Here is a 16,999-nt window from a genome sequence, read left to right as displayed (position 1 = left end):
TAAGCGGACAGCGGCGCGCCGGCCGCCCGGTAAGCGGACAGCGGCGCACCGGCCGCCCGGGAAGCTGTGAAGCTGCTCCGGCAGGTATCGCGGTGGAGCAACGGTCCTTGGTGAGGGACCGGAGCGCATGAACCTCGGAGTCTCGCCTGAAGAAAGCATCAGCGGCGGAGAGGCGAGCGATCAGATGAGTTTTCCCCCTCACTAACACATACCATTGTAGTGCGTCTCTCTTTCGTCTCCAGCTGAGTGCTGCACATGGAATGCAAGCCACGAACTACAGCTGTTGGACGTCATGTTGCTTTGTCAAGGTGGTTAGCACGGGTGAGTTCTTTCCCACAAACTTTGAACATGGGTCGAGAGATGATGTGACATTCTGATGCTGCTATATTTGTCTGCACTGTTTGGTTTTGATCCTATCGTGTAAGCCGGATTTAAGGCGGTCAAATCTCGACAAGGTCTAAAGCGACCTTTGTTTGGCAACATTCTTCAGCGTAACTTTAAATTCGGCAGTCGGCCGACCACAATCCTGACCACACTGACTGAGCTTCAGACGATTCAGTAGCACCGAGCGCTTCGGGGCATCATAGCGCGCACGATATATGTCTCCAAGCAGCTCTGATAGTTCAGTACGTTTTTCGTCCGGATACTAGCAGCAAGGCATTTTTACGTCTCGTACCATTCGCCATGTTTTAAACAATGCAGGAGAACTGAAAACGTTAGGCGCACTCTTGCCAGCGAGCACTCGCCACATACCGCACTACGCCTGCAATCCGCACTAATGCCGCTGGAAGACACACAGTTGAACGTCATCCTCCATAATGGCCGCGTTTCCTCTCGTTACCACTGCGAGGTCTGTGTCGCTGCACGATGCGTGTTAGGCGGAGACCTAAACACCGCTGCCCGACGTGTATAAGGCGGATACCCAAACACCGCTGCCGACGTGCATAAGACGGATACCCAGACGTCGCTGCACGGCGTGTATTACGCGGAGACCCAGGCGCCGCTGCCCGGTCGGCCCGAGCGGAGGCCCAGACGCGACTGCCCGGTCGGCCTGAGCGCAGACCCAGACGCGGCTGCCCGGTCGGCCCGAGCGGAGACCCGGCGTTACTGCCCGGTCGGCCCGAGCGGAGACCCGGGCACGACTGCCCGGTCGGCCCGAGCGGAAACCCAGATGCCGACTGACCCGGTCGGCCTGAGCGCAGACCCCAGACGCGGCCGCCCAGGTCGGCCCGAGCGGAGACTCAGGCACACGACTGCTGGCCGGTCCGAGTGGAGACCCGGCGGAGGCTCTCCGTCCACCTCTCCGTGACCTCTGATGGTACGTAACGGTGCAGGACATGTTTGCCCCAACAGACACCACAGACGTATTGTCCAAATATACCAATTTCAAATCATCGCTCCGCTTCAGCTGGAAATATACGGGTGCACCGAAAATGAAAAAAAAAACGCTTTCAAATTCGCACGAATCAGATGTTCACTTCATACCATTTACAACCCGTCATTGCAGCCAAAAAGCGCGGACGTTTTAAATGGACATATCGTGGGATGCTTTACATACTGTCACGTGCAAACGAGCAATAATAGCTGTCAGTAACACAGAGCTAGTCGGCTATCATGCTTCCACCACATGCGACGCACCGATCCTGCAGGGCTGTCTCGATCCTCTGGGGAGCTTTTTAACAACATGCTGGCAGGTTTCATCGGAGATGGATGGCATGGCCGCCGCCACAGCCGCCGCAGGTCCTGCACTGTCCTTGGTTTTGTTTTGAAAGCCTGGTTTCTCGCGTGACCCCCACACAAAAGAGTTCACAGGGCGTGACCCAGCCAGTGAGGCGGCCAGATGCTGTCAGTCTTGAATAAGATAATTCTTCTTTGAATTGTCCCGCAGAGCAGGCCCCCTGATGCAATTGCAGTGCGGGATGCAGCGCCAAGTTGCTGGAACCACTCCAAGAAGAGGTCAGCTTGTGTGCAGCAACAAAGGCAGACGACGAACTTACGGATGTCCTCGTGGTAATGGAGGACATCTTTGCAGCTTCTTCATTACCGCCATCGACCCAAACGGCCCATTCATGTCTCGTGAGCTCAAAGCGACCCACTCTGTGTACCTCCTGCTCTGTGCTTATACTCCAATGACCACGTCCACTGTGTCGTCGTTGATACCAGCTGCAGTCGATCGAAACCGATCACCCCAGACACCAGTGTCTATCGAAGCCCCCGACGGCACCAAACTTGAACATTCTCAGCTTCTGCAAATGGGTTCCGGGAGTTGCTAGGAAAGTTGAGCACTCGCACCTCATTAGTATCCTGGTGCGGCACACCTCACCAGCATCCAGGTGCGCACACCCACCAGCATCCTGGCGCGGAACACCCACCAGCATCCTGGGGCGGCACACCCTCACCAGCATTCTGGGGTGGCACACCTCACCAGCATCTGACACAGCACGCCTCACCAGCATCCTGGTGCGGCACACCCACCAGCATCCTGGTGCAAGCACACCTTACCAGCATCCTGGTGCAGCACACCCACAGCATCCTGGTGCAGCACACCCACCAGCATCCTGGTGCAGCACACCTCACCAGCATCCTGGTGCGGCACACCTCATCAGCATCCTGGTGCGGCACACCCCCGCAATCCTGGTGCGGCACACCCACCAGCATCCTGGTGCAGCACACCTCACCAGCATCCTGGTGTGGCACACCCACCAGCATCCTGGTGCAGCACCTTACCAGCATCCTGGTGCGGCACACCCACCCAGCATCCTGGTGCGGCACACCCACCAGCATCCTGGTGCAGCACACCTTACCAGCATCCTGGTGCGGCACACCCACCAGCATCCTGGTGCAGCACACCTTACCAGCATCCTGGTGCAGCACACCCACCAGCATCCTGGTGCAGGCACCACCCACAGCATCCTGGTGCAGCACACCTCACCAGCATCCTGGTGCGGCACACCCACCATCATCCTGGCGGCACACCCCACATCCTGGTGCAGCACACCTTACCAGCATCCTGCGCGGCACACCTCATCAGCATCCTGGCGCGGCGCACCTCAAGTTAGGTACTGCTCGGTGGTCCTGGCGGCAGTCTCTATTCGCCGAACTCGGCTAGCACATTGTTTCCGATACCCTGACCACCCTGAGTGCAAAACTTTGCACGCGCCTGCAGGTCACGTCGTTGACGGCACACGGCTGCCGACCACAAAACTCTCACCCCGTGATAAGGCCGTGCTGTCCGCGGCCTTGGGCCAGTGACGTTGGATGACGTGCATTCTGCGGAGGCCCGGCTGACGGCACGCGACAACAGCCACGCGCCAGTGGCCGATGGCATCCCCGGCGCCACAGCTGTTCCGCCGGTGTTCTGGCGCCGCGCGCTCACGAGCTTCGGTGCACAAGGCGGACAGACGAGCATTGACTTCTAAACTTTTCCGACGACCGCCATGTATGGTAATTTAGCCTATGCACAAAGCGCTTTTGTGAGAAGTTAGTTGATGTGGTCGTCGCATCGTATGAATGAAAAGTGAAGGGGAAGTAGGATCCCTCAGAGTAGCCCATCTTGGGGCTGGATTTGATTTAATATATGACATGTTTATCCAAAGCGAGGTTTACAGCTACAGCCCGGAATTTAGGCGCATGCTGTCTTACACGTAATGCATCGTAACCGAAATCGTTTTTCTCGATTGTCATGGATGTGCTTCTCGGGGGAAAACATGTGAAGAGGAATTAGACAAGGCTACCCCTCAAATGTCCATTCCGCACAAATAAAAGCAAGTCGTGCACAATCGGGATTTCTTTGCTCATGTGCCGAGTGCGACAACATTAGTTCAGTGCTTCCGACGAATTTTCCATCAGTGCATCCCTACCGCGGGATTTGTGTTGGTCACTTAGCACGTACACATAAGGAACTGGGCAACATCTGTGCTTCATGTTCTCTCTAAGCTGTACCCAGGAATGACAACCAGACTGCCCTTCCTCTATCCCAGTGACGCAGCAAAACGTATCTTACCACCGGAAAACACAACACTAAATCACAGCACTCCCAGCTGAGAAACGAAGGCAAATGTAACCTCTCAATGGTAGCGCAAGGCGTTGATAGCTTGCGGCAGGAGAAATGACTCTCTCCCCAGACCTGTCTTTGGCTCACGTGGGAAAATACTTGTTTGCGTCGGGTGAACTTATCATTTTATGAAATTTTTCTACGAAGCTTGCCGCAGGCGAAACCAGCACGCGTAACGCAATCCGATCCGAAGATTCCGTTCATCCGTATTTCACAACCCGCAGATTCGCCAAGTCAGTCGGGGTAGTCAACGATGAAAATGGCGCACACTACCCCCCCCCCCCCCAAGTACACCAACAATGAGATTTTTCCCGGTTTGCCCACTTTCCTCCCATCTTCTCTCCTCTTGTTGTCTTGAGGGGGGGGGGGGGGGCGACTAGAGCCTAATTTGGGGGAAGGGGGAAGGCCTGGAGCTGTTGGATCGAACACCCTGCCCACTACTATGACCATCGTGCTTTTCATTTGCGTCGCTTTTCTCAGCACGTGTGTTTTGCAATGTTCGTAGTACACATATTGGTCAACATGCTAGTGTGACAAATGATAGGGCAGCTTGGTTCACTCTGTTTAGCTAAAGTGACACACGAAGATCAGGCCATTGTCACGCAAATTCGACGGAATGCTATATAAAGGAATGATGAGTTAAAAAATTTATGCTGAGTTAACGACCTTCATTATAACAGTACGTACTGCTTAAGCGACGGTGTAGTGCTAAACAACGATTGCATTGGTGATGCTCAATATTTTAGTTTAGCTCGTCCTCAAGAGACGATGAGGCACAGGTGTCAGGTGGCAGTGAAGCGCTCTCTTGAGGTTGAGCGCGGCTTGTTTCATAGCGCCATAACGTCGTTTTAGTTCACTTCAGTTCACTGTGTTCACGGATTATTCCAACAGGTGGCTTATTGTTTGATTCGTTATAATTGCAATAGTAGCATGATGCAATGTTAAAAATGATTACAACGCAGTCACATTCGTTAACAACCATCCAGCCGTCCACACAACTTTGTCAAAAACAAAATAGATGATGAAAATCTAAATCGTCAACTCATGTTGCACAACGGTAAGCAAGCAATGATTACACAACGGGACCGTCTAAATCCTCTAGCCTGGTACGAAACTCGTTGCGGGTGCGAGAGGCGGCGATGATCGGCGGCAGAAGGCTCCAGGACGAGGCCGCGCGACACGAAAAAGCCCCGCGTGCCACTGACAGGCGCAGAGCTGGCAGATCAAGCGCGACTGCCGCTACCGCCCGGGTGGCACGCTGTGATACAGCAGTACGTGGGCTGAATAGGGGCCTGAACGCCACCGGAGCCCGCGAGTCATTAGAGGTCCTGAATACAGCGAGGCCGTCGCTGTGGGTGGCAAGGTCACTAACACCGCGCCAGCCCAGCGCTTGAACAGTCGCCGCCACTGAATCCCGCACGACGAGCATCGGTGGCGATTCTGAGCCCAAAGTTTATCACCCCTTGGGCCCTGTTTAGGTGACACGCTTCAGCCCTACCCCAGACGGAGAGACAGCACAGAAGATGAGGGAAAACATGAAGCTGGATGAGAGTTAACGAACCTCGAGCGTAAGGCGATGGCGAGTTCTTCACAAGCAGGAAAGAATTGAGTTGCACTTTTTGACGACATAATAAGCATCATAAGCAGAACCGCCCGCACGGGGTTCCACCAACTGGTGCCGGAGAAAGCGGCTAAACCAGCGCAACGACGAGCTCCAGCAGACCCGTCGCCTGTGCGCATGTATGACAACATGATGTATGGCGCTCTAGCCAGAGACAGCAGAACACCTGTGACGTCACAGCTCGGGCCGCACGTTTAGCGGCGCAGATGCTGTTGCGCCCGGCCGTCGGGTCGGCGTGCTGGCCGGCGGAGGGCCCTGGCGACAGCCGCCACTCGCCGTCAGAGGCCCGGCCGGGGAGGTGGGGGCGGGCGCGTGCATCCTGCTCCTATCAGAGGTGTGAGCCGTGGTTGGAAACCCAGCGAGGTAGGGGACTGCCGATCGGTCGCGCGCGTTCACATCCCGGCTGCGACTTTGGGAGGCAGGGAAGGGTGTGATGTAGATCGTTGGCATCATTTTGCAGGTGTCTTGACCTTCTTGGCGATGGTCCTTTTGCGGGACAGAAGCAGTAGCGGGCTGGCTGGGAAGCCGCGGTGGTCCTTTTTCGTGAAAGTCCAAAGTTGTTTTTGTTGTGTAATGTGTGACGATATTCGACGAAAGAAGTGGTTTGCTTTATCCGTCTTTTCGATATTTACCCACGTTTTTACCTTGCAGTCAAGCGCGGCACCACAGGCGGATACGGTAGGGGTACCTATCCTAATAAACTAAGCAGAGGATCACACACGCCTTCAGCACGCAATCATCACCGTGCTTCATGATTGCTGCACCGCTCCTTTTAACAGCAAAGTTATGCCACTTTTACTTCTTTTAGATATCGATAGCTTACACTTGACGCTTCAGCTCCAAACCGATATCCATTGACTGTTGTTTAACCGAGCTTGTTTCCTCTTTCCAGCACACTATCACGGCTCCGTCATGTTTCCATCGCGCGCTCTTCTGCTGCTCCTGGCGGCCTGCTTCGTCACCTGCGAGCTCGACATCACCATCCTCCACAACAACGACATTCACGCGCATTTCGACCCGGTCAGCGCCACCACGGGAGAGTGTAAGGACTCTGGCCAGTGCTACGGCGGCATAGGCAGGCTGGTCCACGCAGTCAACACCTACAAGCAGAACGTGCCGCACACTCTGATGCTCTACGGTGGCGACATCTTTCAAGGTCATAAATACTACACGATGTTCAAGTGGCACGTGGCTGCGGACATGATCAACCGGGTGCAATATGATGCCATGGTGAGTTGCCAGCAGCACCTGAGCCTTCCGCTTTTTCAAAGAGATGTGCTTCAGGTCGTCACCAATCGTGAGGTTTTGTTAAATGGTATCGACTGAGGTGGTCATGTAGCGCCCAGGGCCTCAGTGCCAGAAAATGAAAGGAAAGATTCACATTTGAAGATATTGAAGCATGCCGATTAGCCAAATATCAGATATGATGGATCAAGCTAACTTAGAGTCATTGGTATGCTTTTTAAGTGGAAAAGACTGCACTAGACGGAGTAATTTTCAGCTCAGTTAACATGCTCCCCAATGCGTCATATGTTGATTACGTCATCGTACCTTGCACAGCATTGACTGAGAGCTAATTAACCAAGCACAAGCCAAGGTGTTGTATCTGGGAATCGCGCTCACAAACGATATGACTAGATATGAACGCCCCGACAAGTGGATTTTTCTTGGCCTTGAACGCTGCATGGCTTACGGAATGGCAGGATATGAACGACGTTATTATGGCGTCATGAATGCCGTGGTGACTGAAATATTCTCCCCTATATACCTTCCCCATTTTCACGGGCGCGTAGCTCAGAAACTTGAGGGGTTTGGGTTTTAAGAACGGAAGGATTGTGAACAGCACCGAAATGTCTTTAAAATGTCTCTTTCAGTTCAAAACCCCATATAAATGTGGAACACTCCCTTTAAAGCTCGGAACTTTCACGTAGGAGGCGAAAGTCTGAACTACTAGATGGTTTCGCCCCAGGCCTCCCACGCTGAACTCTGGCGTACCACGCCATTATCTACATATGCCTGCTGAACTGGGCAGGGCTGCATATGCCTGCTTGATTTGACCCGCTTGCGTTGTTACCGTGGTGTTAGCTCTGCTCTAAACCACCAGAAAGTGTCCGAAAGGGCCCGGCCGAAACCAAACGCACAGTTGTGTGGATTGAACAAATGTTGAAGCAAATTCACGGATCTGGCTCATCGTCATCTTTGGCCCATGCTCGAGCTGTCACAAAAAGTAGTGCGTTGTTCGCACAGTCTCTGACACCGCGCTTGGAAGATATTTATTCTACCGGGGCCGTACTTTCCTATTCAATCAGTCAGATAAATGGGATACAAATAACAGCAAAGCGTAGGCCAGGTCTGGGTATAAGTGCTTTTTTAGTGTATTTTGAGGTATGTTTAACCATTTCCCCCGCTTAGCCCTTCACCCGACTCCATTTTGTGAAACCCCACTCCCGTGAATAAGCTATTCATTGAAAGCCCATTCCTACTGGTCTATTCATGATGCGTACCGACACCGCGCTTGGGACCTGTTGCAAGGGCATCCATCCGACCTGACGTGAGGAACAAAAGAGCACAAATACAGGCTTAAAAAGTGGATGACGCGAGTGCCGTGAAACCTGTGGACAATGTTGCAAGATGGTGTCAGGAAAACGTGCCCTGTAGGACTGAAGTCTTCGCCGAAATCCCCAAATCAAATAAACGAGGAATTATATGTGCTGATGAATTGAATACCGGGACAACATACGTTATCTATACCTGAAAATCCAACATCTTTGGTGACAGGTGTCCAATATTTTGTCTTTTCTAGCATGTGCTTAATCAATTTGTTCGTTGATTTTATTTTTTCAGACGACATTTTGCGTGTTGAAAAAAGTTCTCAAACATTTCCATCCAAAATCTTTACTTTTGACACACTGCCTGTGGGGTCAGGCCCCTCCGGATGTAAAGTGCAGGGACTCGTAATGTACGCGAGCCCTCGACGTTTCGGCTCCGATAAAGGCAACTTTAAAAGTCCAAAAAACAACAACAAACTCTTGCAAAGCCAATAAGCTAAGCTCGAAAATTCCGGGAGCGAATTGGATTTGGGGTCTAGGTGACGTTATTTCTCTAGACTTGAGGACTGTGACCTCGATGTAATGCTCGTACTCGTGATAAGAGGTCTTGAGAACAAGGATAAAACATACTTTACACAATTTAGTACATCTTGAACAAAACTGAAGCAAAATATTTTCCATAAGATATGCACCCGCTTAAGAGCAAACCCGAGAAATCGATTCACAGTCCATCCATAGCACGGACAATAAATCACAACTGTTCGCCCGTGTCCTGACCGAAGTCATATCTACAGGCTCTGGGCAACCACGAGTTTGACGACGGCCTGACCGGCCTGCTGCCTTACATGGACAACGTGTCGCATCCACTGGTGTGCACCAACATCGACTTCGGACCTCACGCCTCTCCCATCACGGCCCTGTGCCGCTCCAGCATCATCCGGCAAATCGGCGACCATATGGTCGGCATCATGGGCTTCACCACCGTCGAAACGCCGGTATGTCGAGAGGAATCGACGGACTTGCAGCTCTCTGACACATATATATATATATATATATATATATATATATATATATATATATATATATATAGGTGTGTGTGTGTGTGTGTGTGTGTGTGTGTGTGTGTGTGTGTGTGTGTGTGTGTGTGTGTGTGTGTGTGTGTGTGTGTGTGTGTGTGTGTGTGTGTGTGTGTGTGTGTGTGTGTGTGTGTGTGTGTGTGTGTGTGTGTGTGTGTGTGTGTGCGTGTGCGTGTGCGTGTGCGTGTGTGTAACCTGAATACTCTGGCGACTGGAAGTGACACCAGTTTGGGCCTCTGTGCTTGCCTTTGAATGCAACATCCGTACGGCCTAAACAAGGATATTTTCCTATCTCTTTGGGCGAGGGAGCTCTCATTGCATTGAACGCTCCGGGCAATCCCTTTTGGTATCCCGGTCGATTGCTAGTATTCACATAGGAGTAACAGTGCGAGGTGTTGAGTGATTTGTGGAGGATACGAGGCAACCGCAGTTTACATTGGAGAGTCTGCATCCGTTTTTTGTGGTCGAAATTTGACGTTGATCATTGCAAAGTGTCTACAACCAACTATCTATGGTGGGTGCTAGTGTGCAAAGCGCAGTGCAATACGCACTGCAAGCAGCAACATACAATTTGGCCACACTGATAGCAGGTCTCCGTTCTGTCAGACGGCGTTTATGCTGTTTGCTGCGATCCCGGGGGGCCGAGATCCTGACGCACGTCCAGCCTGTGTTGTATTATCTTTAGAACTCGTATATTCGCTGCTTCCCAAGCTACTTGAACAGCTGATATTGGCTTGTAGTGGTGTCGAAACATAACGACATATGAGGAGAAAAATATTAGATGACCAAATTGTCTGCGCCAAAAGTCAGATTTGATGATAGCCCGCCGCGTTTCTTAAGGAATTGTATTGAATATTGCAAAGAACTGCGTGACCTGTTACCTACGAACGATGGTCATAATAATAAAAGGTCTGAACAAACTTTTTATATCCGTAAATAGTGACCTGCAACTACTTGACCAATGTCAATAACTGGAAACGTTTGGCAATGGAGCAAGAATACCTTACAAACAAAATTTACTGATGGGTGTAAATGATTGTACACATTCAAATTTACGGCCTTTCTAAATTCACAGAAAGGCTCCTGGCAGTAGGGCATCTCGATTATTTACCTTCAAGGTGACCATCCAGCACGATGGAGAGATGATGCATGCTTGCCCTGGACGCAGCCAGATGGTAAAGCGAAGATGACGTGACGACAATGAGGACTAAATTCGAAGCGAATTAAGTAACATAGAGACTCACGAACTAGCAGCGGTAGTTCACGTGGGGGAGGGCGAAAAAGATAGATTGGAAACAGCTGGGTAACAATAACAGTAACAGCAGCAGCGCACCGGTGCGTGGAGGTACATGTAATTTCTATTAGTATCTTTTTACCGCGCCATTGCGTCGCACTAACTCGCCTTTAACCGCTGTGCCCCTACTTTATCGTGGCCTCGCCCCACACCAAATTGAGGAAGCTTTAGGTGACGAGTTTTTAGCCGTAAGCCATCACAAAGCCTATGGCGGAAAGTTTGTGAGTCTCCCTGCCTCTTCATTCTGTCCAGCTCTGTCCCCGTCGTTGTGGTCTTGATCGTCACTTTATCGTCTACTATCGTCACTTTATCGTCTACTCTACGTTCAGTATCAGCCACCTTTCCATCGGGCTAAGCGGACGTTTGCAGCTCAAATACGGTCCACATTTTCTAACACCCTGTTGCGTTTAACATCTGTCGATATCAGTACGATTCGATGTCAGTGTTCGTTAACATGCGCCCGGGCGGGAGCCCCGAGCCCTCGAGGGCTTTTCCAGAATGATTTTCGAACAACTGGCGTAGCCGCACCAGTTTTTGCACCCCTGTAGGCAATTGAGTAGTGCATTAGCATGGAAATGAGATGTACCGTGTAAGGTCGCCGGCCTTTGGTAGGTGAAATCCAGGCCATGGCTGTCAGCGAAGGAAATTTTTATGGAATCGCTGAACCTGACCAGACAACGGAGTGTTAGACGGAGCCATATACCTCTGGGGTAGCGTCGTAGGCAATAACCTAATCGAATTTAGAACTACAACAAATTCCATCGACCTAGGGTATGAAAGTATGATAAAAGTATGAGGGTCAGACCGGGGTTTATACCAACATGCTTTTAAGTCGAGAGCGTGCTGCATGAGGGGGTTTCTGGTGCTCATTTCGAATTTTCTGATGACAGGGACCGCAACACACATGTTCCGTTGGTTTCTTTAAGGTCGCAGTAGGTTACTGGCCTTAAATGACCCGGGTGAATATTTGCTGTTTCAGTACAATACCGCCCAGTGAAATCCTTGACGCTTATTCAAATGACAAAATAAAGGCATTCTGGTAGGTTTTTTGTCGTCGTTACTTCGAAAGGTCATAAGAGAACTGACCTTAAAGGAAAACCAGTGACCTCTTACTTAGAACATATATCTAGGCGCTCCAGAAGGTTGCGTGAGGAGGTCTGGGGGACTTCGGACACCAAGCTGGAGTTTGATCTTGTTTGAACTTTGACACGAAGGTCATGACCCATGGGCCTCAAATTTTGACACAGGTGAGCCCACATACAGGTCAATGCGCTCTGTGAATCCAGTTCTCTAGCTCTCCCAGTTTTCTAGATCTTGGCTGGGAGGGGGGGGGGGGCGGGGAGTATATTGCCCCCACCCCCACCCACCCCTACCCTCACCCGAGCGAAGGGTATTCAACCGGTTACCCAGGCTCGTGGAGCTTGCAGGCGCTTCCTCTACAGTATTCAACGGAGGCTAGTCTTTTCCAGCAGTGAAACACCAAGCACTACCTTCTATATACCTGCAAAGATTTCCTTACCTAATTCCACACAGGTGCGGTATTTACTGCTGACAGCTTATCTATGCTTTCGTTGCAGCTGACGGATGTCCGCTGAATCATGAGTATCGTACGAACTATCATTTTTGGAGCACTTTATAGTACAATGTCGCAAACAATAATATAACTTCTCCGCACATAATGGGCAATCACCTTGGCTGCATTTTTACGACCTGCTACGGTAGAAAGCATTCTTGTTTAAGAATTTCAGAAACAACCATCCCGATAAGATCCCTTACCATTACTCACATTTCGTACGACGGGGCTAGATTTCCGCAAAGGCAAACTTTGTTTCCTGTCCTTAGCTTTTGCGTACCAAGCGTAGGCTGTTAAAGTCAGGTCATTCACATGCCAGAGGACGTAATATATTAATCCTCTCCGCCCTCTCCTCAGCGCAGCGAGGGTAAGGTATCTGCTCGGGTACGATCGCAACTGAGCCATCGAGCTGAACGGAGCTCTGCATCCGGTTGCACGTGCGCTTCTTCAGCAAGTTTTGTCCAAGACCCGGCAAAATCGGTGTTTTGACCTGACCCGGGCTGGCCGATGAATCTGTCACCAGGAGCTAGCGAGCGTCGCTCGCGGAATTCGGTTTGTGGACGAGATTGAAGCGCTGCAGGCAGAAGCTTTGCGGCTGCAGAAGCAGGGTGCCCAGATCATCATAGCTGCCGGCCACTCTGGCTACATCCGGGAGAAGGAGATGGCGGAGAAAATTGACGGCATCGACGTCATCGTCGGAGGGCACTCGCACTCCCTGCTCTACTCAGGTACGGACGAAAATGAGAATATATATCTATATCTATATATATATATATATATATATATACATATATACATCGTTGGCTTCTTTTCTAATTATCGTTCAGCCCCGCCGTGACGCCTATGTTCCACCTAAACCATGTAGGTGCTTTGTATCTTCTTTCTTCATCCTTTTTTTCTCATCGTCGCTCAGCGTCGTTGCAACGCTTGTGTTCCATCCAAGCCATGCGGTCTGAGCTGAGCACCTATCGCAGGCGAAGCCCCCCACGGCAACCCCGTGGAGGGCCCCTACCCGACGGTGGTGCTGCAGCCCTCTGGCCGTACCGTGCTGGTCGTGCAAGCGTACCAGTACGGCAAGTACCTGGGCGTGCTGAACGTGACGTTTGACGGTGACGGCGAAGTGCAGTCGTGGTCAGGCCAGCCGGTGGTCCTGGACGGGCCGGAGGACCAGGAGGCCATGGAAGCCCTGCAAAAGTACAGGGACTTGGTGGGTGCGGTTTTGCGTGTGGAGGTACTATGTAAGTCGTGGCATGTCGCGTCACTCCTTTTCCATCTTCAGTCCCAAATACCACCATCGTCCTTGGATGGTGAAAAATTATCATGATATAGCACATTGTGTAATGAGTGCACAGCGCTGGTGCCTGAAAGGCGCAGAGGTGCGGACCGAGGAGGATAAGCTCTTGTCCGCACGCATAGCGTACACTCTGACATTCAGGTAGTGTAGGCGTAATGTGAGTGATGCGGTTCCTGCTATAGGGATTATGTCGCCTGGTCAGCTTTGGGGTTGAGACTCTGAAAGTCATTTGACGTGGCGGAATTTGTGCCAGCTTCACGCGGAGGAGGCCAAGGTGATCGCTACCAGCCTGGTGCACCTGTCTGGGGACCGGGCCGACTGCAGACAGCAGGAGTGCAACATCGGCAACCTCATCACCGACGGCATGCTTAGGGCTGTACTGCAGCCCTATGAGAGCGGTTGGAGCAAAGTGAGGCGGGATCTCAATCTAGGGAGAGTAGATAGGGCGAGGTGATGTGGAACCACGACCTTAAGTGAGAGGCTGAGCTGAGGTGAGGTGGGATTGCAGCTAAGGTAAATTGTAATTTGATAGCCTCCCTGTGGTACTAAATTTAATGTTACTTTGCGACACCCGTAACATTTATGCCTATTGGTGTCACAATCTCATATAACCTTTGTGGTAGGGACTGGCGAAACATCAGCCGGTCAGAACTATGACAGTTGATAGAAATAGTTTTGCGCCACTTACCTATTATTCAAACATGTTGCACTAACACGAGTCAATTTGAGATGTGGTCAAGGGTGCCAGAAAAATCGTGTTAATGCACCAAATGCTCAAGAAATGCACAGAAGCAAAAAAGGTCTGAAAAATAAAACACTACAACCACAGGCAATTGCCACTCCGGTTGTTCTGCCTCAGCGTGTGCAGCAAACCCCAACCCTGTTTCGAATAGCGGGACCAATGACGTCATTTTCCGACTGCGCGTCTGCAGGTGACAGCGGCGATATGCCAGGGCGGCGGCATTCGGCAGTCGATCCGCAAGGGCAACGTCAGCGAAGCTCAGATCAAGGCTGTGCAGCCTTTCGGCAACATGCTGGACGTGCTGCTGGTGACAGGAGACACGCTCTGGAAGGCGTTCGAGCACTCCGCGTCCGCTCACGACGAGATCAAGGGCGGCTTCCTACAGATCTCCGGTGAGATGATACACCACAGTCCTTGATGTAAGAAAGGCCTTCAGCCCTCGGTTTCTGGCATGACGAGTTCAAAGCTCGTATGCAGAGTTAACGACCTTCATCACACCGAGAGCTAAGGCCTAAACGACATTATGCTGTTGAACGACGATTATAATACGACACATGTTATTTCGAGCTGCCCTCATCCTGAAGGGGATTACTCTTGAGGATGAGCACAGCTCAGTATATTGAGAACCGCCAATATCATCTGCGTTTGACACTATAACATCGTTTACCCAGTACCTCCTACTATATTGAGGGGCATTAAGCATAGTAACTTGGAACTTACAGCACCACATTCCGATCCAGTATGCCGGTGAAGACTGCGGCCAGGCAACCTGTAGTAAAATTATGATATGTGGCGAGTGGTAGGAAGTAGTTATGGCGCTAGTTAAGCGGTAGTTCATGAAAGGCGATCCTCACTTGTAGACGATGCACATCTGAGTAATGTGGACTTACGAGGCCATCTGGCCGGTTTGATCACCATGAAACGAAATGTGGCCACGCTTGGAAATCGCTTTTAATGGACATCAACCGTACGCAGTTAAACAGGTAACACTAACATCTATGCATGGACACTTAAAATCAACCATTAAGAAGGAAAGGATTTGCAGTAATGTGTTGTATTTATTTGCGAGGCAGTTTGCACCAAAGGAATATTTCTTATAGAAAATGCTGAAGCCGATGGTATGTTTTCGCCACATATTTTGCTCCTCATTACGGAAGTCTTGTTGGTGCGTTTTGTTTACAAACTTTCGCAACGTTTCAGACGAGGCGATTAATGGAGTATGACTAAACCGCTAACACTTTTTCCACCATATGCATTCCTTTAGTTGCTGCTGAGCTAAGTCAGCATTTTCGCGAGTTCTCAGGTGGGTCTGCTCACTACCAGCCTGAAATCCAATCCCATTTCCATCCATTGCTGAAATCCTAGCGCATGACGAACTGTGCTGGGTCACAACTGTGCATCCGTTGCCTGGTCGTCAGTGCCTGGGACACTGACCCCAGCGATTCCACGTCCGCCCAGGTCTGCGCGTGCTCTACGACCTCAGCAAGCCGTTGGGATCACGTGTCCAGCGGCTGGAGATCGCCTGCTCGCAGTGTTCGGTGCCGAAGCTGGAGCCGGTGCTACGCAGCCGGCAGTACCGCGTTGCTATGCCAGGTTTCCTGGCCGGTGGAGGCGACGGCTACGACATGTTTGACAAGGAGAAGCTCTATCATTTGCGCACCGGTGAGCCAGGCATAGGACGCTGCTGACGCGGATTAAATCGTTTACGAAGTGGAATTTCTCTGTTTGGTGACTTGGATAGTGCAAATTACGTAAGGATGGAGTCAGCAGGCCAAATATGTTATCATAAATCACAGTTCACCGGTTCCAACGCCGTCTATCCGGATATAAATCATAAAGTATACGAGGTTTGATGTAATAGATTCATAGCATGGGCCTGATCATTCATCATTGAGAACAATGCAGCGGGATCAAACGCAGTTGTCTTCCCACAAGACAATCGGTACTTTCTGTTCCGCCTATGTACGAAATGATAAGCACATCGAACACACAAAACGTACACACCCTAATTTCCTCATAAAACATATGGCGACAGCTTTTAGTACGCATGAAATCTTTCCTGAAACTACTGTTCAGTCACTGACGTTGTTACCAAAATGTTTCTGCCGGTTAGCATCTCGGCCGTGTCAGACATGGGATCCCCGCAAAGGCACGAACTGCGGCGCAATTTCGATCAGACCTGGCATTTACTTTTGTCGCATTGCAGCTAGCGCACCGCGGCATAACCGCCGAATACCATGACCCTGATGCTGACAGCCCTGTTCTCTCTCTCCCGCTCGCTGCGTTACCAGGACTGACAGATGTGGACGTCTTCGTCAATCAAGTGAAGAGGATGTCGCCTGTTATCACTGGCGTTGAGGGACGCATTTTCTTCGTGTGCGATGGCAGTACCAGCTCCATCTGGTGCTGACCTGAACTGCGCTGTGTGCTGTGCTGTAGATGGATGTGCCAGTTATCGGATCAGCCTTTGTGGTGGGAATATCAGGTATGACTGTTTTAGCTGTGCGAAAATCACGCATCTTGACTAACTGGTGACCAACGTCTGTACTGATTGCGCTATTTTATTCGAAAAGAAATAAACGTGCCTGCATGAACGTTCATTTGTCCGCGTTTAGTAGCAGTTATATAGCAGCTGGCCAAACCGGTGCTTGGTGGACATTTAAGATGGCAAGACGAAATGAATCAGCTGAATTGTGGCGAGGCAGGTGTAGTTTCTGTTCGGATGCACCAGGTAGTTTTGGTACCCGGTCTCTAGTATAGCTGATGGGGCCGCCAACACGGGACATCGAGCCAGCG

At 51.0% G+C, this 16,999-nt stretch overlaps 2 protein-coding genes across 3 annotated transcripts in view; both read left to right on the top strand.

The window, feature by feature from the left end:
- Positions 1-5,318, top strand: part of LOC119099015 (5'-nucleotidase) — an 8,018-nt gene extending 2,700 nt beyond the window's left edge. Inside the window, exon 3 of the mRNA XM_037222062.1 lies at positions 5,262-5,318. Within this exon, the coding sequence (XP_037077957.1) occupies positions 5,262-5,318 (57 nt within the window). The remainder of the gene's footprint in view (positions 1-5,261) is intronic.
- LOC119098738 (5'-nucleotidase) lies at positions 4,858-16,797 on the top strand. Of its 2 annotated transcripts, XM_037221753.1 has the most exons (9): positions 4,858-6,038; positions 6,568-6,905; positions 9,019-9,219; positions 12,691-12,895; positions 13,142-13,374; positions 13,715-13,870; positions 14,394-14,595; positions 15,662-15,865; positions 16,495-16,797. In XM_037221753.1, exons 1-9 carry the CDS (start codon positions 5,882-5,884, stop codon positions 16,611-16,613), a joined length of 1,815 nt encoding a protein of 604 aa, XP_037077648.1. In that variant the 5' UTR covers positions 4,858-5,881; the 3' UTR covers positions 16,614-16,797. The 2 variants fall into 2 exon arrangements, with proteins under 2 accessions (XP_037077648.1, XP_037077649.1); XM_037221754.1 differs by lacking the exon at positions 4,858-6,038 and having other exon boundaries at positions 6,424-6,905.
- Positions 16,798-16,999: the final 202 nt, after the last annotated feature.

The sequence above is a fragment of the Pollicipes pollicipes genome, unplaced genomic scaffold (genome assembly GCF_011947565.3).
Source record: "Pollicipes pollicipes isolate AB1234 unplaced genomic scaffold, Ppol_2.1 Scaffold_4740;HRSCAF=5597_pilon_pilon_pilon, whole genome shotgun sequence".
Taxonomy (NCBI): Eukaryota; Metazoa; Arthropoda; class Thecostraca; order Pollicipedomorpha; family Pollicipedidae; genus Pollicipes; species Pollicipes pollicipes.
This window is presented reverse-complemented; position numbering and strand designations above follow the sequence as displayed.

What these genes read in the sequence shown, in the direction of transcription:
- LOC119098738 (XM_037221753.1), top strand. Translation starts at nt 5,882, where the DNA reads ATGCTGTTGCGCCCGGCCGTCGGGTCGGCGTGCTGGCCGGCGGAGGGC. An exon ending in CGGCTTCCTACAGATCTCCG is followed by an intron (nt 14,596 to 15,661) that starts GTGAGATGATAC and finishes ACGTCCGCCCAG; the next exon opens with GTCTGCGCGTGCTCTACGAC. An exon ending in GCTCTATCATTTGCGCACCG is followed by an intron (nt 15,866 to 16,494) that starts GTGAGCCAGGCA and finishes CTGCGTTACCAG; the next exon opens with GACTGACAGATGTGGACGTC.